This window comes from Staurois parvus, unplaced genomic scaffold, assembly GCF_062004578.1.
Source record: "Staurois parvus isolate SC_StPar_1 unplaced genomic scaffold, SC_StPar_1.0 ptg000578l, whole genome shotgun sequence".
In the NCBI taxonomy this organism is placed as follows: Eukaryota; Metazoa; Chordata; class Amphibia; order Anura; family Ranidae; genus Staurois; species Staurois parvus.
Genome location: NW_028318374.1, coordinates 7,829,412 through 7,856,500, shown reverse-complemented (window position 1 = coordinate 7,856,500; position 27,089 = coordinate 7,829,412). Strand labels below are relative to the sequence as shown.

Sequence of the window (27,089 nt, the reverse complement as noted above, 5' to 3'; positions counted from 1 at the left end):
AGGGAAGGTGGTCTGTTAATGAATTTGGAGAGTAGTAGCTACACCCCATTCTATGGCATGTATTAGGAGCGGGAGAGGGGGCACGGATCCTCATCCAGGGCAGCACAGTGGCTAAGTGGTTAGCACTTCTGCCTGGCAGTACTAGAGTTGTTGGTACGAATCCCAGCCACGGCACCACTTGCCTGGAGTTTGCATGTTCTCCCTGTGCCTGCCTGGGTTTCCTCCAGGTACTCCGGTTTCCTCCCATGCTCCAAAGACATGCTGGGAGGTTAATTGGCTCCTGTCTAAATTGTCCCTGGTATGTGTATGTATGAATGTGAGTTAGGGACCTTAGATTGTACGCCCCTTGAGGGTTAGGGACTGATGTGAATGTACAATATATATGCGGAAATTGACGGCGCTATATAAGTACCTGAAATAAATAAATAAAATAGTAGCTGGAGGCCCCTAATAAAGTGGCTTGTTTGTATTATAGGTCTACTACCCATGTGAGCATATGGTGTGACAGGTGGTGGAGCAATCAGAGTTTTTTTCACTATTATAGGTTGATGTACATTTGATGTGGGAAGTTAAAAGTAACTTACCTATAAGTAACTTACCTATATTTTTTGCGCTGCACTTGGTTACAATTTTTTTTTATAAAAGTGGAATTACCTTTGGAGCAATTTCATAGACCATATTGTTGGTAATGTGGGAATTTGTTACACTGACATTGAACATGGTAATCCGTTCCACACTGTGACTGATTAGTAAGCGGCCCAGAGCTCACAATCCATTCTGCATTCATGGTGCCGATTCAGAGGGACTCAAAATTCCATGCAGTATTTGTGTACGCCCTCCATTGTCCTGTCCTTTATTCCTGGGAGAAGGTCCAGGCATGGCTGCCCCATTGAAATCATTCTTGCCTGTGGCTGAAGCTACTAGACCCGAGGCTCAACACTGTGTGCAGATGAACGATCCCAGCCATCTTATTTTTTATGAACAATATAAAAAGTTTCTGCAATCTGGCGATGATCAGTTCAGGGGAGGATACTGAAGTTATGAAAGATATTTGACTAAATATCAGTGGCAGACAATGAAATGTCATCCCAGCTCGTTTATCAAAGCGCCAATTAATTTTAAAGTCTACTGGCATAAACTATTCACCTAAATGCTTAATTTAGATATTTAAAGTAGATTTAAACCCAATGAATAATATCTCATATAATCTCCAAAGTGTATGCGGGGAGGCTAAACTTTTTTTTTGTTCTGTATAGTGTGGGGAAGGGTTAGACTAGCATTTATCAACTTTTCTTTAGTCATGGAACCCTTTAAAGCTGAAGTCCAGGCTTAAATATTTTTATTTAAATATACTCCTCAATAGCCACAAAGGATATAAATTCCCTTTCATGTGCACCAAATGCCATTGAAAACCCAGGTAATACCCTGTAAAGGTTGTAGTGACATCATCACTGCTCTGTGCAGAGAGCAGAGCTATGGAAGGGTGCTCAGCAGACCCCACCCACTACAGGCTGCTTGCAGAAAACTACAGGAGGGGGAGGAGACAAGTTTTATTATTAAGGAAATATACTCACAAAGTGATGGTATAACAGGCATAAGTAACCATAATCCAAACCGGGTTACAGGTAAATCCAAAAGGGGGGGGGGGGGAATGAAGGCTAACGCGTTTCGAAGGGTGCTCCCTTCTTCATCAGAGCTGAGTTGAGCAGATACAGACTTCAGTATGGCGGTTCCCATGGCAAGGAGATATTCAGCCACTGAGTGTCAGTATTACAGCATTTCAGCCTGTTTAGTGCCTGTAAACAGGTTGAATATCTCCTTGTCATGGGAACTCTGCCATACTGAAGTCTTTATCTGCTCAACCCAGCTCTGACGAAGAAGGGAGCACCCTTCGAAACGCGTTAGACTTCACCCCCCCCCCCCCCCCTTTTGGATTTACCTGTAACCCTGCTTGGATTATGGTTACTTATGCCTGTTATACCATCACTTTGTGAGTATATTTCCTTAATAATAAAATTAGTCACTATTTATTGAGGTAATGCGCAAGGTTTGTGCGCTCTTTCTTTCATCTTCTTGTACAGTTTTATCAAGCTTCCCCAGCTTCATGATAGAGCTGCACAACCTCTGATCACCAGCGGATGAACACACAACACGCTGCTTGTTACTAACGCCCGTTTGATCTGAGTCTTTGAGTGCAGGAGATAATGGATCTTTGGGGGAGGAGATAAGACCAGTCACTCCGCCTGTGTATGGGGACTTTATTTTTTGATTACTTTAATGAGCTTCTATATTTATATAACAAAAATTGGTGTGCTACAGTGAAATAAATGCCACACCCGAACCTGGAAGACTTTATCTATGATGAAGCTGGAGCTTGTTGTGACGTCATCACGCTTACTGGAAGTGAATTGTAAGTACACCATTTTCACCCTATGTGGAGTGTATGATCTTCTTTTTCCGGTTACTCACCTGCATCATGGACCCCAATGGTGGATGATGTGGAAAAGGTATCTGGAGAATTGAGGTCAATTTTTCGAGTGTTGCTTACCATAAGCTAGGTGGGAGTGTTCCATGTGAGATTTTCTTCATAATGCATTTTTGATTCTTGTTGGTTCTAAGAGTCAATGATATTTGGTAAGCAGATTTGGATTCCTTTTTCGTAATCATTAAGGGCTCATGTACACTGCAGCTGATAAACTCACGTTTAGGAGCTTTTCTGCGTTTTTTTCAGCAGCCCCTGAACTCTCCCTAATGTTTTCCTATGTGTCCATGTACACTATGTCATTTACATTCGTTTACAGGCATTTGAGTTTACAGTTGTTTTTTTTAACTTAATAAACTTGCATTCAGGAGTAGATTTTATCAGCGTTTCAAACATGTATCCGGAGTGTATTGTATCAATTACTGTAAAGAGCACCATCAATGAGCCCAGACGGCACCCAAGGGTTGAGAAAGGCTGGGCTAGATCATCTGCTAAGTCTTCCCAGCGGGCCTTTCAGTAAAATACATTTACTTATTCTGTCAGGGCCCCTCCACAGTGGCATACTAATAGGGGTGGGGGGGTGAGGTCCGCATGGGGTGTGCACACTCTGGGGGTGCTGCAGCTGCCTGCCATTCCTGGGGAGGGGGCTTGCCTGCACTGGGGTGTACAGGGGTAAGGGGGCTCACTACTAAGCAGTCTGTACTAGGGGTGTGTGGAATAGGGGGGTGCCTGCACTGAGGGGTCTCTACCGGGTACTGGGGGAAGAGGGGGTCTTCTACTTATGGGTCTATATCGGGGGAAAGAGGGGGTTCTGCTACTGAGGGGTCTGTACTGGGGGTGGGATGGGGGGGGTGTCTGTACTGAGCGGTTTGTATGTGGGGGAAGGGTTTGCACTACTGAGAGGGTTTGTACTAGGGGGTCTGTACTAATATATACAGGGAAGGGGGGTTGTCTGTACTGAGGTTTCCCTACTGGGGGGGGGAGGGGGGTTCCTCTACTGAGAGGTCTTTACTGAGGGGGTGAATAATGGGGTGTCTACCAGGGGCATACTGACAACTCATGGGGCCCCCGGGCAATAGGGGATCATGGGGCCCCTGTGTCCTTGCCCAAACTCAAAAAAGCCTATGAAAAAGGTACCAGGGGCATCTCATGTGGCCCCCTACTGACCCCAGGCCCTCGGGCATTGCCCGAGTTTCCAAATGGTCAGTCCGCCCCTGGTGTCTACTGAGGGGTCTGTTTTGGGGGAAGGGAGGTTCTGTACCAAGAGGTCTGTACTAGGTGGGGATTCTGTTCTGAGGGGTCTGTACTGGGGGAAGTCGGTCTGTGCTGGGGAGGGGAGCTGTATTGCGGGGTTTGTGTTGGGGGGGTCCATCTGTACTGAGGGGTCTGCTCTGGGCAGTTGGTCTGTACTGAGAGATCTGTGCTGGGGGGTTCATCCGCACTTAGCTGATACACAATTCTAAGAGTTTGCAAGATTTATATCTGCTTATGTGTGTGTCCAGCCCGTATGATTTGGGTGAGTCTAGTGGTGGCTGGTGGTATTGCAGGCTGTGATGTCTGTTTTGCAGTATTTTTTTTTTCTTCCCAAAGTAAGCTCTTTCCTCACCCACCTCCTAATAAGGATCTTGCTTTGGTTAGCAAGTCACCATTGGTGTGATCTTTGTGATGTTTGCTTTAACAATACATGATACTATAATGTGAATTATTATGAGTGATGCTGGAATTCAATAGCAGCACATATGTGTGATTAATGACAAGGAAAATGATGACTATGATGATGATGATGATGGAAATGTCTTCTTTAATCTAATAGAATGGAATTGGTGGACTTTGCCATACCAACTACGTGATTCAAGAAAAACCTAGAGGGAACCAAATGGTCATTACCAAATCTGTAAACCTTAATGACTGTGCAGAACGTGAGAGGATGGTCACTGGAAATGCATATTTCTACACATGTCCCTTGTGCAAACAGGTATGCAAACATGCTACAAACTGATTGCAGTTTTTTGTTGCTTTTTCTGAAGTACATTTTTTTTCCCTTTTCTCATGGAAAAACATAATGATTTGTTGATGGTCTTTTCTCTTGAGAGAAACAATAATTTCCGAGCAGCCGCCACCTACAGCTATGACGTGAAAGCCACAAGTACGGGTGGTCGTCTCCTGAGGGCGGAGGTGCGAGAAGTTCATCAGTTCACTCCGTTCTATGAAATCAATGGAGCAGTAGTGGTAGAGGCAAGGTACATTTCTATATCTTGTCACTTGAAAAGCAAAATTGTTTCAGTGTTGGAGTTATTCTCAGAGGTCAAGCTGTAATGGTTCTATTCAGTAGGGCTTTGTAACGATCATTAGCCATGGGCACAATGCAGTAACCAATGGCAGCTGAACAGAATTCATGCTTATGCTGAGCTTACTACAGTACACTGAGTTCTAATTAGTTGTTGCCCTTTGAACTGCATTGCTGAAAATGCTCATAGATAATGGTGCAAAGCAGGTTTATTGTTGGATGAAAACACATTGAATGTGCTAGGATCTAGGGTGTGGTGGTCAACTGTGTCCTGAAGGGTTCAGTCCTGAAAAGCTGGTTTAGTCCTAAAAAGCTGGCCAATGACCTGTGGTATAGCTTTTTAACCACAAAAGAAAAGAGGGACGTGGGAGAGTCCTTATAGTGCAGTAAATTGCTTCCAAAAGGATAAATTGCTTCAGAAAGGATAAGAAACTTGAAAAGTGATTCTATTGCAAGAAAAGAGAAAACAAAAAAAGACTTATATCTGCTGAGGCTACGGCCACCCCAAAGGGGTGGGAACACATAACCTACCAAGCAGGGGTGGACTGACAACTCATGGGGCCCCCGGGCAATAGGGGATCATGGGGCCCCTGTGTCCTTGCCCAAACTCAAAAAAGCCTATGAAAAAGGTATCAGGGGGGCATCTCATGGGGCCCCCTACTGACCCCGGGCCCTCGGGCAGTGCCAGAGTTTCCAAATGGTCAGTCCGCCCCTGCTACCAAGTACGCAGGTGGAGAAAACCTGTCTCCATGCAGGATAAAGGTGGTCACTCTCTATGCCTTCAAGGGTTCCCTTTCTGGGTCCTTTGCAGGGTTCTTAGGTGGGTATATGGAATCGGTAAGTACAAGAGGAGTCTGCAAAAATAACATCAGTGGTCCAATCGGCAAAGGCACCCGCCAGCAGAGGTACTCCTGTACTTACCGATTACATTGAATGTGATGACCAACTTTAACATAGAACAGGTATTAGAAAAGCTATTGATTATGAAAGGGTGCTATTTGTCCTGAAGAAGCTGGCCTAATCAGGCCTAATTATGCTACTGCTGTGATTACTCTTCAGAGAGGAAGCAACTGCCTTTACACAAGGATTTGTAAGCTTGCAGGGAGAGATGTGTGGTGGCAGCCTTGTAAGTTGTTTTGGAAAGGCGGCCTATGGTCATATGGGCCCCTTTCAAACTTGCGAATGAGGCCATTTGTGATTAGATGTAGGAGGCTTAGCGGTGTTCCTGCAGTTAGATACGAACAGAAAGCCTCATTGAAATCAATAGGGGGGCTGACAACTCCTGCAGTTATTTCTGGCCACTGACATGTAATTGCACAAGTGGCGATAATTTGAGAATGAACAGCTATAGGCAGAGCCTGGGCCCATCATTTGCAGTAATCGCTCCATCGCTGCAACGGCCGCCAATAGTTGTGGGTGCTGTCAACCTCCCATTGTTTTCAATGTGACTTTCTGCCCATAGGTAATCACAGGAACCCTGTTGAGCTTCACATCTCTAATCGCAAATGGCAAGTGTGAATGGGACCTTAAAGTGGTTGTGAACTTCAGTCAAGGAATCTGAACAAAGTATAGATATCTGTAATGTTTACCTTTCTATCTCCGAAGCAGTAAAGCCCCATATACATGTTGAGAATATTGGATGAAGATCGTCTATTTTTCTTTTTTTTGCATGCTAGTCTCATATCAAAAGTGAAGTCATTACTAAAGTTACAAAAATTCTCATATGACAGAATAAACATTTGGAAGTAATGTCATGTATTTGTATTGTATTTTTGGCCGAAAACTGCTCTAGAGTCTAGTGGCGGCGTGCTTTACACCACTAAATCTGCCGCTTTGCATTGCACTTGGTGATATAAGGCTTAGACGCAGCTGCTCGGCCATGGAAACTCATTCCATGAAGCTCTCTACGCACTGTTGTTGTGCCAATCAGAAGGCCACACCAAGTTTGAAGGTCTTTGGCTATTGACTCTGCAGACAGTTGGGGACTTCTGTGCACTGTGCGCTTCAGCATGCACTGACCCCGCTCTGTCATGTGACGTGGCCTACCACTTTGTGTTCTTCCCAATTGCTTCCACTTTATTATAATACCACTAATAGTTGACCGTGGAATATTTTGTAGCCAGGAAATGTCACGGATGGACTTATTGCACAGGTGACAACCTATCACGGGACCATGCTTGAATTCACTGAGCTCCTAAGAGCGACCCATTCTTTCACAAATGTTTGTAGAAGCAGTCTGCATGCCTAGATGCTTGATTTTATACACCTGTGGCCATGTAGGTGATTGGAACACCTGAATCCAATGATTTGGAGGGCTGGCCCAATACTTTTGGCAATATAGTGTATAAATAAAGCTGTATTTTTAACCTTTACTTTGTACTGACACATTAAAAATCCCCACTTAATAGTCTCCCTGTAAGGTGGCTGGAAGCTCTGTAATAGATACAATGATTATCTGTATCCAGAGCTGTGCATCCATCCCTGTACGAATGTAAACACTGACATGTGCGTGAACATTGGTTTTGACAGCCTGGCTGCATACGACTGCTTAGAACACCTGCCATTCCCTGGATGCATAAACATAACGCTCCCCATGGTGCCATGTTTCTATGTGCCCGTGAGAATGAGACCTTAATCCCAACTGAAATCCTGTTTGTCCTCTGATTGTGCAGTCAGCAGGTGTGGACTGACAACTCATGGGGCCCCCGGGCAATAGGGGATCATGGGGCCCCTGTGTCCTTGCCCAAACTCAAAAAAGCCTATGATAAAGGTACCAGGGGCATCTCATAGGGCCCCCTACTGACCCCGGGCCCTTGGGCAGTGCCCCAGTTTCTAAATGGTCAGTCTGCCCCTGGCAGTCAGGCTGCATAACAAGTAAAGAATATGGTCTTTTAAAACTATTTTTAATTTTTTTTAATTGTAATGTCACTGGCCCGTCTCTCCAGCACTTCCAATCAGAGAAGTCTTCACATTCATTGTGAACATGAACCCCACCTGTATTCTCAATGCAGCTGGGCAGTAGTTCTGCACTGAACCACAACGTGGAGGTCGCTGAAGTAGCAGTGCCTACTATAGTGATTTCCAGCTTCTATGGGGATCCCACAAGTATAGCACATACATACTTACCTTGGTCCAAGCTGAACTAATGTAATTGTGCAAAAATATCTGCAGCGCTGCTCCTATAGGAGCCGCAGGAATACTGTCCTGGTCCTCCCCGGTTACTTTGCCCCGTAGCCAGGCACATAGGCTCATTCACACATCTCTGCAATAATCAGTCTAGGGGTGGTTTTTTTTTTTGTTGTTTTTGGAGAACTTGGATAGGGATGAGGGAGATGAGCGGGACACTCCAAAAATAGGAACTATGTACACGAGGACTTTATCGAGTCTGTGCTTGAATCAAACAGTGGACTGCAGCTAAGGCAGTAGTACAAGTAATAGTAGTAACTTCTTTAGAGCCCCAGAGCAGCCCACATGGAAGAAAAATATATTTGAAATATATGTTAAAAATATTCTTCTCAAATATATTGACATATATTTGAAATACTACAATTTTAGCTGTATTCAATATATTTCAATAAATATATATACTGTATGTTGAAATGCGTTTTTATCACAAAATATATGAAAAACATTTATACATTTTCAAATATACTGTATGTCTTTAAAAATACATTTCATTTACGTTTTTGGAATGCATTTACAAATATATGTAAAAATATATTAATAATAATATATATGTTAAAATGACTTTTTTATATGTAAAAAAAAATCGGAAGAATATATTTAAAAATATATATATTTTTAAAAATATTTTTCATATATTTTGTAATATATAAAAAACACCTTTCAACATGCAGTATATATACACACACACACACACACACATATATATATATATTGAAATATATTTTGAAATATATTGAATATGGCAAAAAAATGTATGTAATTTGCAATAGATGTCAATATATTTGGGAAGAATATTTTAAAAATATAATTCAAATATATTTTTCTTCCATGTGGGAGTGCCCTTTTAAAAGTAGTCCAGGTGGACAAAGCTCTTTGGAACACCAGCCTGTGTTCCCTTTGCTAGACCCGAAGTTGATTTCCTTGCACCAGTGGTGGTTACACAGCGCTCACTCTCTAAGATCCTTTAGGGATTTCTGTACTTGCAAGGTCCAAGAGCAGCTGGATGCCTTCTTCCGTGATACCAGACCAAATCTTCAGTAGACAACCCCTCAGTCAGCATAGTGGAACCAGAGTCTCAGCATTCAGGCCAACAGGTCACCCACCTGAGGCCACATGGCAGTAGATGCCAAGGAGGGCAAGGTGCCCTCTCCCAGGCTGAAGAATCCAGAGCACCGTGCGCTCACTGAATATATACAGTTACCCAAGGATGTATCTAAAAAGCATAGAAAAATGACAATGGCCACAACGGCAGGCAAGGTGTTCTCACTGTCAGTGCGGTCAAATGGCTGAAGCGTTTCGGGGACGAATCCCTTTCCTCAGAGCTGATGACCAACCTCTGATGCTGATGTATGATGAATGAAAAGTAAGAGCCTTGCTGTTGGTATCAACACCCGAGTGCATTAGCCTTTACAGCCCGCTGGCCACTCACCCGAACAATGCAAACAATGCAGCTGGAAAGGGCTGTATACATGCCATGGCTGTGCTGCTTTGTCTCGTGGCAGTGTCATTTTTAAAGTGGTTGTAAACCTCAGACATGAAATATGAACAAAGCATATCCTTCTATCGTGTGTATTTGTCTCAATCCAGAGCACTAAGTTTCATTTCTGTCTGCTGTCTCATTCCTCTGTTATTAGCAGGAATCACTTCTGTCAAGTTTTCCTGAAATCAAGAGAAAAAAGCTGACAGGGGAGGGAGCTCCTGCACACAGCCTGTGATTGACAGCCTTGGCTCTGGTCCTGTGTGTTGTGTGAATGGGGGTGTGTCGCTTCTCTCCAACCATCTTTCAGCTCTCCTAACTAAGCTCTGCAGAGTGTAATTGCAGATCCCCACCCCCTGCTTTCTGAAAGCTCAGACAAGCTGTATAAATGTAGCCCTTTGAACAGTAGTAGAGAAGACTGCAGATAAACAGGTACAACTTATGTAGGAGGATTTGTTTAATATCTGTGTATCACTTGAGGCCAGTCACTTCGTTGGGCATATGTAAGAATTTACAACCACCTTAACTTGGGCTGCAGAGTTTAACAGGCAGCACCACATTGAGAAGCATAGAGACCCAGTTATGACATCTCCACATCCAAAAAAAAGGTATGTAGTAAAAAATAAATAAATAAATATTTAAAAATTGTATTAACATGTTAACAATGATGGGAGAAAGCAACCAGGGAAGGCAAAATATTATCAGATTAAACTTGAACTTTAACCTTTGAGTATAGATCCCCTTTAATTTGTGTAGATGTCTGAAAGACAATTTAAAGGTATGTAAGGTGAACAAGCTGCTGAGTGCATTGCACACCTCTGTTCAAGTTGAATAACTTGTGGCCTAGATAGAATCGCTGAAAGAAAAAAACCTGCAAACCTATTTTAGCAGCTCCCATTTGAATAGAAAATATAGAGTATATAACAAAGAAAAAAAAAGAAAAAAACCTCCGCTGTGCAGCAAGAGAAGCTTGTTTTATTCAAGGTGTACAAATTCCCCTCTAATACTGCACGAGATTCATATCATTGTTACCCTTCACAGGCAGAGACTTGTATTAGCTGCAGTTCAAGAGCAGATTCATTCGACCCCAGAGAATAATGACTATATTACCAAAGAGTCGCTACGGTATCACTTTGAGAGGAAACTGATTCAAACTCCTATTCAGTTGTTAAGAACAAAAAATGCAGAGAACCAGGTACGTGACGGCTAAGAATATCCTGTCGGCTTTTTGTATTCCAGTTTGCTATGCATTTTGGAGATGTAGGGGAAAAAAAAATTATAATTGGTGTCTGCACAAAGTCTCCTCTTGGCGTGACAAGCAAGGCCAAGTTTTCACGCGTTGTCGCTCTAAGATGCGAGTAATTGTATAAAATGGTTCAAGATTAAAGGAGAACTCTGCTAAGTACAATTTCTCTGAATAGTATTTAAAATGGATAGGTAGCATAATAACACAAGTACAATAATTTCTATGGAAATCAAAGTTACATCTTATGGTGTGTCTGTGGTTCTGACTGCCTAAAGTACGTACAGCTGAAACTCGAAATATTAGAATATCGTGCAAAAGTTCATTTATTTCAGTAATGAAACTTAAAAGGTGAAACTAATATATGAGATAGACTCATTACATGCAAAGCAAGATAGTTCAAGCCGTGATTTGTCATCATTGTAATGATTATGGCTTACAGCTCATGAAAACCCCAAATCCACAATCTCAGAAAATTTGACTATTCCATGCAATCAATAAAACAAGGATTGTACATAGAACAATATCGGACCTCTGAAAAGTATAAGCATGCATATGTACTCAGTACTTGGTTTGGGACTCTTTTGCAGCAATTACTGCCTCAATGCAGCGTGGCATGGAAGCTATCAGCCTGTGGCACTGCTGAGGTGTTATGTAAGACCAGGATGCTTCAATAGCGGCCTTCAGCTCTTCTGCATTGTTCGGTCTCAGGTATTCTGTCTCTTGGTAATGCCCCATAGATTCTCTATGGGGTTCAGGTCAGGAGAGTTTGCTGGCCAATCAAGCACAGTAATCCCACGGTCATTGAAACAGGTTTTGGTGCTTTTGGCAGTGTGGGCAGGTGTCAAGTCCTGCTGGAAAATGAATTGAGCATCCCCATAAAGCTCGTCTGCGGAAGGAAGCATGAAGTGCTCCAAAATCTCCTGGTAGACGGCTGCGTTGACCCTGGACTTAATGAAGCACAGTGGACCAACACCAGCAGATGACATGGCTCCCCAAATCAACACAGACTGTGGAAACTTCACACTGGACTTGAAGCATCTTGCAGTGTGTGCCTCTCCATTATTCCTCCATACTCGGGGTCCTTGGTTTTCAAATGAGATGCAAAAGTTGCTCTCATCAGAAAAGAGGACTTTGGACCACCTGAGCAACAGACCAGGTCTGTTTTTCTTTAGCCTAGGTAAGACGCTTCTGATGTTGTTTGTTGTTCAGGAGCGGCTTGACAAGAGGAATATGACATTTGAAGCCCATGTCCAGGATCCGTTTGTATGTGGTGGCTCTTGATGCACTGACTCCAGCCTCAGTCCACTCCTTGTGAAAGTCCCCAACACTTTTGAATGGCCTTTTCCTGACAATTCTCTCCAGGCTGCGGTCATCCCTGCTGCTTGTGCACCTTTTCTTCCACACTTTTCCCTTCCACATAACTTTCTATTAATGTGCTTTGATACAGCACTTTGGGAACATCCAACTTCTTTTGTAATCACCTTTTGAGGCTTTCCCTCCTTATGGAGGGTGTCAATGATGGTTTTCTGCACAACTGTCAGGTCAGCAGTCTTTCCCATGATTGTGATTCCTACTGAACCAGACTGAGAGACCATTTAAAGGCCCTTTGCAGGTGTTATGACTTAATTAGCTGATAAGAGTGGGACACTTTGAGCCGAGAATATTGCACCTTTTCACAATATTCAAATTTTCTGAGATTGTGGATTTGGGGTTTTCATGAGCTGTAAGCCATCACAATTATGACAAATCACGGCTTGAACTATCTAGCTTTGCATGTAATGAGTCTATCTCATATATTAGTTTCACCTTTTTAAGTTGCATTACTGAAATAAATGAACTTTTGTACAATATTCAAATTTTTTTAGTTTCACCTGTATGTAACAATTTGAATTTTTGCACCAGTGTGTGACCACTCATATGAGCAGGTATGAACAAGAAAATAAAGACACATAAAAGTGCAGTGCTTAAAAAAGTGACAAATAATCATAAAGAAACAGTGAAAAGTGTATCAAATATTATAGTCCATCCAAAAATTAAAGAAAAATCCCAGACGTTGTGATGAAGCAAAAGAAATCCAAGGACAGTTGTGTCACCAACCACTACTACAGAAGGCTTACCAGAAAGGCATGACCCCCTGTTAAGTGTGATCAATCATGCTTTGTTTAAACAATCCAGAAAGCTGGACAATCAAAACCTCCTCCAGATCTCCAAGAGAGCAGATAAAGATCTTCCAACAATGGACCTTAATTGGGGTAGCTAAACCACTCAGGATGAGGCTTGGAGTCATAGTAGAAAACATGCAAAGAAAGAGCGCTCCACATGTGTAAAACCATACTCACAACATTTATTTAAGGTATGGTTGCACTTACATGTAAGCAAACATCATTATTCATTGATTGGCAAAAAAATCCAAATTTTCCAGTTTCCAAAATGGCGCCCTATTCTAAAATGTGAAAAACTGAAAAAAACGAATAGTTCACGTTACATAATATAACGCGGCACCATCCACACATGTAGGACACCCAACATTAGAGTTTATTTATTCTTCCAAAGCAAATACACTTTAGCACACTGGTACTGAGTAGTATTCCAGTGTTTTTCTTCTCCCTCAGTTTTTCTCCATCACTGAGCTAATGTTACCCCAGTACTGATGGAGAGGGGCAGGGGAGGGTCAAACTAGGATGCTGTGCAGGCAGCTGACATCCTTCTAATTAACTGATTATGTCATTGGTTGTCAGGACGCTGGTGGCCAGAAGGTCGTAACAGTGCACAATGAAAACCTGTGACTTTGTGTAGCTAAAAGGCAGGCTTCATCCACCCGCTGGCTTATATACAAGTTTTGGGCAATTTTTAGACATTTTGCCAAGGCACCCCTGAAGAAACCTCAAGGCATCCCAGGGTGTGTGGGCACCCTGGTTGAGAAAGGCCAGCTTAGAGGCCAGGGTCTAAAGCAGCCTTTCTCAACTTTTTCAACACAGAGGAACCTTTGAAATAACTTTCTGGTCTCAGGGAACCTCTACTCAAATTTACAACTCATTAAAAATTAGCGTAATGGTCAGTGGAAAGAATGCTCCTTATATTTGTGGTCATCGGGAAGAATTACCCTCTTACAGATAGCTAAAAAAATCAATGGTGTCAGTGGGAATTTATCTGAGAGGCAGAAATTGTTCATTGCTCAAAGAAGCCCTAGAAAACTCTGAAGGAACCCTGGTGTTCCATGGAACCCTGGTTGAGAAACCCTGGTCTAAAGTAACATTAAACCCATGTTTAAAGTGATAATAAACTCAGATTTGAAATTTGTATCTACAGGTATGCTTACGGTAAGTATGTGAGTTAATATCTACTAAACTTCACAGTTTAAGACATATTAACATCAGCTGTAGCTGATGACATCACTGGTGACATTGCATTCAGGGTAGACAGAGTGTGTTGTGAATCCAGAGGGCCATGCCATAATGATGACTCCCGTGCACATATCATGTAGGAATCTAACTACCTTCTCTTGTTCGCTTCTGAAATGGACTATAGACTATGGACAATGGTATTTGTAGTCTCTCGTTTTGAACCCGCAGTGGTGTGCAAAACAAAACACCTAAGCGTACAAAAAAGTGCATGTGAAAAAAACGCAAAGAAGTGCACTTAAGGGTGTGTCTCTAGTCCACCTCCCGAAGAAGTAGGACTCTACCCTGATCCCCTGGGGTGCAAGGCTCAGCATAGTCCACCTAGTCAAAAGACCTGGTGGACCACTCTCCTTATGGCCAGTTGACGATGACCAATGAGTACTAGGCGAGGGGCTCTCCTGAAGAGAGACCTCTTGGTTCAGGGGAAGAAGGAACTTGATGGCCACACATCCTCCCCCTAGACTTCAGGGCAAGCCCAGGGTATTGACTATAGTATTTGTAGTGTACAGTATATATAGCAGTGCACATGACCACAACTAAAGTGGACTGTTCATTTCAAACCAAGGGATGTCAAAATGAGAGGTTCAGCAACTTACAGAGGACTTTACAAAAAGGCCGAAAAACACATTAAAATTAGATTACAGGGCCAATAAGTAGTGGATGGGTATGGATTATTTTTGGAGAGATATCATTTAGTGTCACTTTAGGTAGATATCAAGGCTAATCAAGAAACGGCATCCATACAGCTAGTCATTCATTTAGGTATGAATTTGCATCTAAATGCCTTTTCTTCAGTCTATTGCAGTCACATGACCATCCAACCTCCCTTCTGGTCTGCTCCCTGTGCGGCCAGTGTGTGGGAACTTAGTTGACACAAGTCAGGAGTAGACACCTGCTGTTATTTCAGCACCAGTCCTGCAGCATTGTCAGCCCTCCTGACAAAGCAATGTGGAACAGGAAAAAGTGGCAGGATCACCATGTTAATGGGAAACACAGTACTGTGGACTGCAGTAATAGGCACATGAAATAATGCAAAGTTCAGAGTCCAGAAATGCTTTTTGCTGAACATACACTTTAAGCCTGCCCATAACACCAAACCTACCCTTGTCACCCAGCTGTCAAATGCCTGAACTTCAGTGGGCAATAGCGATTCTAATATTTGATGGCTGAATGATGGGGTGGGCAAGCACTAGGAGAGAGTCTGACCAAATCTTTAGTTGGCAAGTTAAAAGCCCAGGCATATCCTGAGTCTAGGATCCATAGGGACATAAGGATCGATTTGCAGGTTAACACTGGTACAGGTAGTCACCATAACAGTTCAGCACTTCCAATAATTTTTCAACACTGGTCCTTGAAGCACTTTAGGCTAGATCATTTTAAAGTGGAATTCCAGGCTATAACTATCCACCCTTAAATCTGCAAACAACCCCCTTCTAACTCCTCTTCTAATATACCTTGTAGAAGGAAGATGCTTAAACTTACATATTCTCAGAGCGATCCGATCAGGTCAGATGATCTCCACAGCAGCCGGATTCAGGGGGTAGAGCACTGACAATGAATGCAATGCCTGGGTGCTGATGTCACCCATAGGCTTACTATGGGGCATCCATTGTCAGTGCTACCTTCTCTCCTCTAAAGCCTCCGCTTGAAACTGATCATGTGACCAGACTGAAGCTCCCTCAGAGTAAGTAAGTATATGCATCTGCCTTTTACAGGGTAGTTAGAATAGGAGTTCAAAGTGGGTGGGGGCAGATTTAAGATTAGAGAGTTATAGCCAGGAATACCACTTCATCTATAGTGTTCTAATTATTAATTCATTATTTAATAGTATTTATTTATTTATCTATTTATTTATTTAATCATAGTTTTGGATCGACTACGGACTAATTAAAAACTCTGCCAGACCTGTACTTTCTGCTGTCTGCTGGGAAGATTTTCTTTTAGTGTCCCCAGGAACTAAGTGAAATCTCTCCAAAGTAAGGAGAAATTCCCTCTTAGACATTAATCACTGGAACACGTGTCTCCACTGGAAGATTTTCACTCACCTACCCATATGTCCCCAATGAAAGATTTCTCCGTAGCAGGGGTACAGGCAACAGTATAATCCTGATATGGGATGCAACCTCTCACCACTCTATCCAAAACTTAAAAAAAAGTCTGGGCTTTAGATATATTTTAAGTAAATGACAACAACATACTTTTTTTGTATTACCAAAGTTTTAACAAAAACAAAGGGAAAACATTGTGTCAATGAAGATCTACTTTTAACTCTCTATGACTTTCCAAGTCCCTGTTTTTGCAGATTAGTACTCTTCTGCAACATTTGGTGGAACACAACACAGGACCACTTTCGAAATTCTCTCCTATAAAGTTTCTGGAATTGGTACACCATTTACGAATGGCAAGCTTGGAAGAAATTGAAGGCCTATGGCAGCAGTTTTCAGGAAGGCTGCATTTCAGGTAATGTAAAAATGAGTGTGTCAGGGAATATTTATGTTACTGACTGGCCCAATAGGTAAATTTACCCGATTTTGTGACCTCCAGAGGACACAATTACTTAATGTTAGCTTAAACCCCAAATTTGCATGTAAGGGATTGTGCATCCCAAAGCAAGTTCATAGATTTGCTCATTTAGAGTGGGAACAAATATTGAAGGCCCATGGAAGCGGTTTTCAGGAAGGCTGCATTTCAGGTAATGTAAACATGAGTGTGTCGGAATATTTATGTTACTGACTGGCCCAATAGGTAAATTTACCTGATTTTGTGACCTCCAGAGGACACAATTACTTAATGTTAGCTTAAATCCCAAATTTACATGTAAGGGATTGTGCATCCCAAAGCAAGTTCATAGATTTGCTCATTTAGAGTGGGAACAAACATAACTTTGCTCCTGAATAGCAGAAAAGCACTGTCATCAAGCACATCTTATCATTTTGGGACTTAAAGGGGAACTCTATGAAATTCTGAACCCAGAAGAAGATCAGAAGATTAGGGCAATTAACCAATGAAGAAGAGCGTGTACATCACACTGTGAGAAAAGCTTACTAAAGGATAGAGCTTTGGGGGCCCCAGTCCAGCAGAGTTTTGCTTTAAGGTATCACTACCATTCTTCCAATTTGCTCACTGGTATCAACTCAGACTATTGACCAATGATGCCCCAATTGACGATCCATCTTCAGCCTAACCCAAATTATACTTTCTAATCTTTCTAAAATAATCCCTTTCCTTTACACGTTACTTGTTCGACTGACCGCTATCCACTCAAGTATTTATTGATGCTCATCCCTGGACCCTGCATTAATGGCCAAAAGTTATTTTTAATTGTATTCTCACATTAAAATATTTTTTTTTAAAAGTATTGCTAAACAGTGCTTCTGAACTGCATGTGACGTAGCATATATTCCACTGATAGAAAATGATCTTGCACAGCTATGAGACAAATGTATCCTCTGTTAGACCTCTTTCATACAGTCTGCTGGAAGGCGGGTGCTGCTCTACCACCAGCACTACCCCTTCCCCCGTTCCCCCATTCATCTATAGTCTAAAGTATAGCGGAAGAGGCTGTTCGAATGCCATGCCTGTGATCCTTTGATGGTTTGTTTGGTGGCCACAGCAAATTTAACGTGCCATGCCTAGTTGACATTGGCACTTCCTATCAAACTCAGTCATTTAAGTCATTGGGGTCACATTGCATCTGTGTGCCAATGCTTGGCTTGTGATTGTGGTGCATTATCCCCATTATAGAGTGCAGAAAAAGACAGTCATTAGGGAGGCAGCAGGATTGCCTCCTGCACACCTCACAGCAGCTGCTTACATTAGCACCATGAAATATCATAATTAGAAAAATAATACAACAGTATGCTACAAACATTGATATAACAGGCAAAGCTGATATTATATATATGCAATATAATGAAGCTCTCCACTTAGCACACCAACTATCAATTTAAAAAAAATTAAAGTAAATACACTATATACACTGCTTAAAAAAATTAAAGGAACACTTTTTAATCAGAGTACAGCATTAAGTCAATGAAACTCCTGGGATATTGATCTGGTCAGTGAAGTAGCAGAGGGGGTTGTTAATCAGTTTTAGCTGCTTTGGTGTTAATGAAATTAACAACAGGTGCACTAGATGTGAAACAATGAGACAAACCCCAAAACAGGAATGGTTTTACAGGTGGAGGCCACTGACATTTTTTCCCTACTCATCTTTTCTGACTGTTTTTCACTAGTTTTGCATTTGGCTAGGGTCAGTTTCACTACTGGTAGCATGAGGCCATACCTGGACCCTACAGAGGTTGCACAGGCAGTCCAACTCCTACAGGATGGCACATCAATACGTGCCATTGCCAGAAGGTTTGCTGTGTTTCCCAGTACAGTCTCAAGAGCATGGAGGAGATTCCAGGAGACAGGCAGTTACTCTAGGAGAGCTGGACAGGGCTGTAAAAGGTCCCTAACCCATCATCAGGACCAAAATCTGCTCCTTTGTGCCAGGTTGCACCTCAGACTGTCCAGGAGCTCAGTGATGCCCTGGTCCAGATCTGGGAGGAAATACCACAGGACACCATCCGTCGTCTCATTAGGAGCATGCCCCGACGTTGTTAGGCATGCATGCAAGCACATGGGGGCCATACAAACTACTGAGTACCATTTTGAGTTGCTGCAATGAAATTTCCACAAAATGTACTAGACTTCTGCCTCATTTTTTCACTTTGATTTTAAGGTTGTCTTTGAATTCAGTCCTCTGTAGGTTGATCATTTTCATTTCCATCAAACGATGGGGCATCCTTCTGTTCCTAACACATTACCCAGTCCATATCAGTATAGATATCCAGCATGATATTTTAACCCATTGAGAACTCAAGTGTTTTTAAAGTGCTCCTTTAATTTTTTTGAGCAGTGCATAATTGTGGCAGCATATACCACAATGTAAATTTATGAAAAAAAAATACTCTCTCCCAAAATGTGAATAAATACTGTAATCACACACTTTATGAGATATTTTATGAACTTTATTCAGACACATTTTGGGAGATAAATAGTTTTTTTTTAATAAATTTACATTGTGGTATATGTTGGCACAATTTTATTTGTCTATATATATATATATATATATATATATATATATATATATTGTATTTTCTTTTCATTTTTAATAGTGTGATATTCACTGTATTCTTCAGTATATAATATTAACTGATGTGTTGTGATTATACATTTTTGTGGCAGCAGTCTTTAAAAGTTCTTTTGTACATAAAATGTATTCTTTGGATGATTAAGAGCAGCATAGGGATGCTATTGATTTATTTATTTCAGGAATAACTGAAAGTTTAAAAACAAATCATAAACACAATTCCCATACACACATCAATTGAAACTTACTGGATGAATCTGTAAACCTTTTTTTAGGATACTCAAAATTATACCCAGCGGGAAGGACAGCGGATTTCTCTTTTAGGTTGGATTTTAGATGTATGAGAAACCCCTACACAGTAGCAAGGCCTAAAATAATGTATAGGGACAGTTAATTAACAGTAAAGTTAATTGCAACAGTGACAGGACAAGGTAATCTAGAGCCCAGGGTGAGCATGCCAAACGGAGCATGTATGAGCATTATGTGTCAGCCAAAATCCCCCCCAGAAAGTTGAGCAATAATCTGCATGCTTTCCCTTGAGCTTACATTCCTTTTCATCCAAGTACAAATTCACAGCCCTTCCAGCCCTTCTGAAATCACCCCTCCCAGCACAAATTGCCCCATCATGTCCCCCCAGCAAAAATCACCGCTCCTAGGACACATTTTCCACCCCTCAAATTTCCCCTCCGAGTACACATCCCCCCCACACCAAATCCCCCCTTCCAGCACAAATTTCCCCTCCTAGCACAACATCCCCACCCAATTTCCCCACCTAGCATAAATGCCCCTCAATCATCCCTACTAGCACAAATTCCCACCCCTCTACCATATCACCTCCTCTAGCACAACCCCCCTAATCCCCCATCCCAACACAAATCCCCCAAATCACCAATCCTAGCACACACCCCTAAATTTCTCCTTCTAGAACAATTCTTACCCCCTGCCACCCCCAAATTCCCCCTCCCAACACAAATCCCTTCCCCCTCGATCTCCTCGTAGTACCACCCCCCACCATCACCACCACAGTGCCCAGGGAAGCCTCCCCTCATGCCCACCGCTTGGATTGCAATTCATATTTACTGTACACCAGTGAGACAAGGACTACTACAGTAGATCGCTGGTGCACATCCAACCTGTAGCTCTTTGGTACCTTTGGTGCAGACCTCAGGTCTCAGGAACCAATATTGAGAGCATTGATTTGTAAAAGGGCTATAAAGGCAGTGATATCTAGTTGTCTCCTATAACGTATCTACAGTCTCTAACAGTCTCCTGTGGCATATTTTCAGCCTATAACTATAGCAGTAGCATATCACTAGTCTCTAATCATTTCCAGAAATGTAATAACAATATCCGAAAATCTTCTGTAGGAAAACATATACTGACATTTATTTAGGACCCCCTGGATAAGTCAGGAGCTGCATATAGGCCCCCCTAGATCAGAAGATGACCTGACCACCACTTCTGTAGAGTGTTGTCACTGGTTGTCAATAGAAGAAAGGAGATGCAGTGCTGTATTTTGGCCAAAGCCAACTGCCTCAGCTATTAAAGTAGGGGAATTGTTACACATTCCTTGGGAAGTTCTGGCCTAATATGACGTTTAGATGCATGACCTTGACCTTTGACCTTTTCAGACTCTTAGGGGGGAATTTTCTTAAACCTGGAGCACTCAGAATCTGGTGCAGCTGTGCATGGGAGCCAATCAGTTTCTAACTTCAGCTTGTTCAGTTAAGCTTTGGCAATAAAACCTGGAAGCTGATTGGTTTCTATGCTGAGCTGCAACAGATTTTGCACTCTCCAGTTCTAGTAAATAACCCCCTAAAATGATTCTGTCATGAGAAAAGAATGGGGGCTGCCACTGTTGGTCCTCTTCTCAAAATGCTATTCACTTGGCTTTATCTGAATCCAAACTTTTAAGTAACAGAACCGGAACTAGTAAAACAGTATTAATCCCCCAAATACAAATACACTGCTCAAAAAAAATTAAAGGAACACTTTGAAAACACATCAGATCTCAATGGGAAAATCTCCTGCTGGATCTCTATACTGATATGAACTGGGTAATATGTTAGAAACGAAAGGATGCCCCATCATTTGATGGAAATGAAAATTATCAACCTACAGAGACTGAGTTCAAAGACACCCCACAAATCAAAGTGAAAAAATGATGCAGCAGGCTAGTCCATTTTTCTATAATTTCATTGCAGCAACTCAAAATGGTACTCAGTAATTTGTATGGCCCCCACATGCTTGTATGGATGCCTGGCAATGTTGGGGCATGCTCCTAATGAGATGATGGATGGTGTCCTGTGGTATTTCCTCCCAGATCTGGACCAGGGCATCACTGAGCTCCTGGACAGTGTGAGGTGCAACCTGGTGGCATCAGATGGACCAAAACAAGACATCCCAGAGGTATTCTATTGGATTTAGGTCAGGTGAGCATGGAGGCCATTCAATGGTATCAATTCCTTCATCCTCCAGGAACTGCCTGCATACTCTCACCACATGAGATTGGGCATTAGCGTGCAGCAGGAGGAACCCAGGACACACTGCAACAGCATAGGGTCTGACAATGGGTCCAAGGATTTCATCCCAATACCTAATGGCAGTCAGGGTGCCATTGTCTAGTCTGTAGAGGTCTGTGCATCCCTCCATGGATATGCTTCCCCAGACCGTCACTGACCCACCACCAAACGGTCATGCTGAACGATGTTACAGGCAGCATAACATTCTCCATGGCTTCTCCAGACCCTTTTACGTCTGTCACACGTGCTCAGGGTGAACCTGCTCTCATCTGTGAAAAGCACAAGGCGCCAGTGGCGGGCCTGCCAATTCTGGTGTTCAATGGCAAATGCTAATCGAGCTCTATGGTGCCGGGCAGTTAGCACAGGGTCCACTAGAGGATGTCGGGCCCTCTGGCCACCCTCATGAAGTCTGTTTCTGATTGTTTGGTCAGAGACATTCACACCAGTCACCTGCTGGAGGTCATTTTGTAGGACTCTGGCAGTGCTCATCCTGTTCCTCCTGGCACAAAGGAGCAGATGCTGGTCCTTCTGATAGATTAAGGACGTTCTACAGCCCTGTCCAGCTCTCCTAGAGTAATTGCCTGTCTCCTGGAATCTCCTCCATGCTCTTGAGACTGTACTAGAAGACACAGCAAACTTTCTGGCAATGGCACGTATTGATGTGCCATCCTGAAGGAGTTAGACTGCCTGTACAACCTTTGTAGGGTCCAGGTATCGCCTCCTGCTACCAGTAGTGACACTGACCCTAGCCAAATGCAAAACTAGTGAAAAACAGTCAGAAAAAATGAGTAGGGAAAAAATGTCAGTGGCCTCCACCTGTAAAACCATTCCTGTTTTGGGGGCTGTCTCATTGTTGGCCACCTAGTGCACCTGTTGTTAATTTCATTAACACAAAAGCAGCTGGCACCTCCAGCACTGACTGTAATGGCAAGGGTGTATTGGTGCTGGCTGTTGAGGGGCCTATTGTTGCTTGAGGGGGTGTCTATTGTTGCTGGTTGCAGAGGATCTATGTTACTTCCTTTCTTGTTATCATTACCAAATTCCAAACAAATTACTTAGCACAACAAAAATTATACTTGGTTCTGTATTCTATAAAAGGGGCAGTACTGGGAGGCGGGTAGGGGGTAGAACCGAGGAACAGTGCTCGGAGGTGGGTAGGGGGGCAGAGGCAAGGGGTGGCTTGGAAGGGGAGAGTAACCCTGTTTAAGGCTATTTACTTAAAAAAAATCAGGACAGCCAGGGAACTAGCATCCCGAAAGGAAAGTTAATGCAATAGCAGCGGTAAATACATTTGGCGAAAATGGTAAGCTGAAGTCACACTCCATTTCATTCATCCCTAAAATCTATACTTAGAAAAAAATATATATATAATGCCTTGAAAAAGTATTCATGCGCCTTGAAATTTTCCATTTTTATGTGATAGACCAACACAAAGTGGCACATAATTGTGAAGTGGAAAGAAAATGATAAATGGTTTTCAATTTCTTTTTACAAATACATATCTAAAAAGTGTGGCTCGCATTTCCCTTCCAGTTCACAATTAGGTCCTACTTTATGTTGGTCTATCACATAAAATCCCAATAAAATACATTGGTGGTAACATGACAAAATGTGAACAATTTTAGGAGGTATGAATACTTTTTCAAGGCACTGTACATATATACAATATGTGTATATATATATATATATATATATATATATATATATATATATACATATTATAATTCTGAATTAATAATATTAGTTATTAGAATTATAAAAATATATATATTTAAGTTAGTTTTTAAGTTGTTAGTTTATTTTCAACTTTTTTATATATATATTTTTTTTTTTTTTTTTTTTCAGGCGCTGGATATTAGATGCTATTCCAGCCATCGGAAACCATTTCTCACTAAGATTTCTAAAACTGAAACTGAAGGAACTGTCAGAGTTTGAAGCAGCACAGGCTGTACCGCTGGCCTTACATTTAATTAAAGCGGATCGTGAAGCAATAGCTGAAGCTAAGGTACGTCTTGTCTGAGTGTTATTAAAATACTTCACACATGGCGATGCAGCCCGTTCACACACGTCACAGTACCATACATTGCAATCATCACCATTTCTGCTAATGTCCATTTGTACTTGATTTAAAGTGGACCTATTATTAAAATTCACACTTCATATGAATCAGTATACCTGTCGGCATTCAATACACGTCCGCTATAAAAAAAATCACAGCTATTTAGAATAAACCTGTGCCTCCTTTTTGCCATAAATTAAAAGCTCTTCTCCTGAGCTACCTTGTGTGACCTGAAACTTAGGTAACAGATTACACGGCCTCTGCTGGTTATCAATAAAATGAAAGGGCTCCTGAGACTCCAGCCAAAGTTTTGGACTTAGGGCACCGGATTCCAAGCTCGTGGGGGTTCTGAATGGATCAGATGCTTGGTAATGTGTGGACATCTTTAATGATTAGTGGAACTTTGATAGGGTTCTTGGGAAAGTCAACTTTTGTAGAGGGAAAGCATGAGAGCACCAGATATAATTTTTATTTGTCACAATAAAAGTTTATCAAGAGTTGTAAGCCTTTATATTTTGGGGGCTGAGATTTATTGTGCACCATGAATCTAGATTAGTGGACAGGCTGCAGTTAGACAACCTAATTGAATGCTGCCAAACAAACTAAAGTTGGCCATAGATGGATCACATCTCAGCTGGATCAGCAGATTGATCCATCTATGGGCATGCTGGTTGTATTGAAGTTGATCCATCGATCAACTGCAGTACAACCAGCCTGTATAACCTTTATAACTGCCAGCAGTGATCATTGTGTTCTGCCAGCAGGGAAGGCTCCCGGCGGCAGAACACAATAGTGGCGCTGTGAGAGGGATTCTTCCATCAACACTGACCGTGTTGATGGGGCAATCAAGCAGTTTTCCACCCGTGATGGAAAGAAAGAAAATTGCTTAGTCTATGGGCTGCTTTACTGAATGGTCCTTAGCTAGAATGGCCTGATGAGTAGGCTGAAATTCAAGCCATGGGTGGCCTGCTGGCACCATTCCACCTGACATCCTTCAATCTGAAGATTAGCTAGGCGGAAACTTGTTGGTCCAACAGTGGTTGTGGCCAATCAGCTGCAATCACTGTTCAGGTATTATAACAACTGCTGGCTGTCAAAATACAATAGCCAGCAGGGGAGATTCCTCCATTCACTCTGTGTAGCAGGGATGGGGAAATCTATAGATTCCTTTTGTTCAACCCCAGGTGCTGAAAGTAAGAAATCTAAGAGTGTATTACCAGCCTAAGAATTAAACCTCAATAATAACCACTCCTCCAGATTTCTCCTGCTCAATAAACCTAAGCCCCAGTGAAGAGGGATTTGTATATAACCTCCGAAACGTGTTGGATATCAACTTTTATTAGTCTGTTTAGCCTCTTTTAAAAAAATTATATCTGGACTGATCCTTACGGCTTTGTGCTTTCTTCCTTTTACATAAAAAAAAATATAGCTTAAGTGTCAGACTCAGACAAAACTAGTAAAATCTAAAAGGTGAGCAAGTAAAAGTCATTCATTATTATTGTTATTATTATTAATATTAATACTATAGGAATTTATATAGCTCCGGCAATTTAGCGCATATTGAACATATTGTACATTAGTAAGCCGAATATTCATATATATAAAGTCCAAAGAAATCTATTTCCCTTTTAATGTATTTTTGACTTTGTAATGCATATGTGTGGAGGCAAATAGAGTGGACCTTAATGCCCAGCCACCACACATATGCCTCCACAGCGGTCTGAGGTTGTGTGCCGGGAGCGCGCTCACTGTGTGCTCCCAGTACACTGACAGAGCTGTCACAGATTTCTGATCAGGAACCAGCGGGACTCCTGATCATGTGAGAGCCAGTCACATGATAGAGAAGCCTTTCCACTTCACTGAATTAAAGCCCATTTAAAGGGCCACCGGGAGGCAGCATGAGAGGGTTAATAATCATCTCAATGCTGCCCGCATAGTAACTTCCCATAGACTTGAATAGGTTGTACTTGTGGTTTTGAATTAAGACCCTGTAAGTCCGTACAAAGTTATTGCTCAGACATGGCCAACAAAAAGAAGATTTATGAACAAAAACGCTAAGTGCCACGGGATGCAGCCACCATTGGGTGGGGATTATCTTAGAATAGGTAGTGGTGTAGAGTGTGGGGGCTGTGAACTTTTTTTATCTAAACATGAACGTGTCCTGTAAGTGTTAATTGCTTTCCATAATGCCATGTTGGAAAAGAACAATACAGAATTATGTACTGATGTACTATGGCAATTTGAAAATTGGTGGTTTGTAAATAACATGCATATTTTCCTCCTACAGGGCTTGCTTGAGGCTGTTAATACCCACTGTGGCCCTCTAGTACGGAAAGTGGGCTATCTGGCCTATGGATCACTGGTCCACAAATTCTACAGTGAGACACAATATAGCTCAGAGGAAGCTCTGCAGGTAATCAACAGAATTACTATTGTCTAACGAGGAGATGAGAGAAGTGGAAAGAGAGGGCTAGACCCGTAAGGTTATCGTACTGGTATTGTTATTGTAAGGTATTGCTGTTGGAGTAAATGATCTGGTTCCTGGACTGACAGCCTCTACACCCCAAAGGATCTCCACAGTCTCTTTGGCTTGTAGTATAATGTAACAAGAATTGACATTGAAGCCACGCCACTGCTAAGAGGTCCAGATACCTTCCAAACAAACTGCTGATAAGGTTTGTGCTTGTATTTCACACTGGAAAGAATACCATTGTAGGAACAGTTCACTTCTGGTTTGTTCATTGTTGCCAATCAAGCCCTAATGAAGGGGGTATTTGGACCCCCGAAATGCGTCGGATACTTTCTTGAATTGTACCCCAAACTTTTAATAGAATAAAGTTGTATCTGGACCTCTTAACAGTGGTGTGGAGCTTCAATTTCAATTCTAGTAATTTACATCCTCCTCCTACAGACCGGCTCAGGCTTGCAGTCTGGAGATTATGACATATTCCTAAAAGTGACTATATCTCATAAAAAAAAGTGCAGGTATAAAGTGCAGACACCTACAGAGCTTTGACTGCCCCCTCTATGTCTGAACACTGGATATTTCTCAATAGGGAAAACTCCAACAGTTCCTGGTAGTGTCGAAGCTGGCCAGCTCCCTCCCTCTTCTTGTTCTTATTGGCTCATCATCTGTCACTAAACTCAAGCCTGGAGTAAAAGTTCTCCCATATTGCCAAATGTAGCTGTCATCCGAGAAAATGGTCCCTCCAAAGTCTCTGCAGAAACCGACACTTCCAGTAGTGTTGATTCCCTATGTCCCACTGCACTTAGCGCTTTCACATTTGTGTCT

General features: G+C 42.1%; 1 protein-coding gene across 1 annotated transcript in view; it reads left to right on the top strand.

Annotated features, from left to right (window-relative positions):
* The window catches only part of LOC149450248 (vitellogenin-1-like), a 201,681-nt gene that overhangs the window by 30,685 nt on the left and 143,907 nt on the right, over positions 1–27,089 (top strand). The window contains exons 5-10 of the mRNA XM_089692207.1: positions 4,296–4,457; positions 4,574–4,722; positions 10,474–10,627; positions 16,382–16,539; positions 23,584–23,743; positions 26,085–26,210. Of these exons, the coding sequence (XP_089548333.1) occupies positions 4,296–4,457; positions 4,574–4,722; positions 10,474–10,627; positions 16,382–16,539; positions 23,584–23,743; positions 26,085–26,210 (909 nt within the window). The remainder of the gene's footprint in view (positions 1–4,295; positions 4,458–4,573; positions 4,723–10,473; positions 10,628–16,381; positions 16,540–23,583; positions 23,744–26,084; positions 26,211–27,089) is intronic.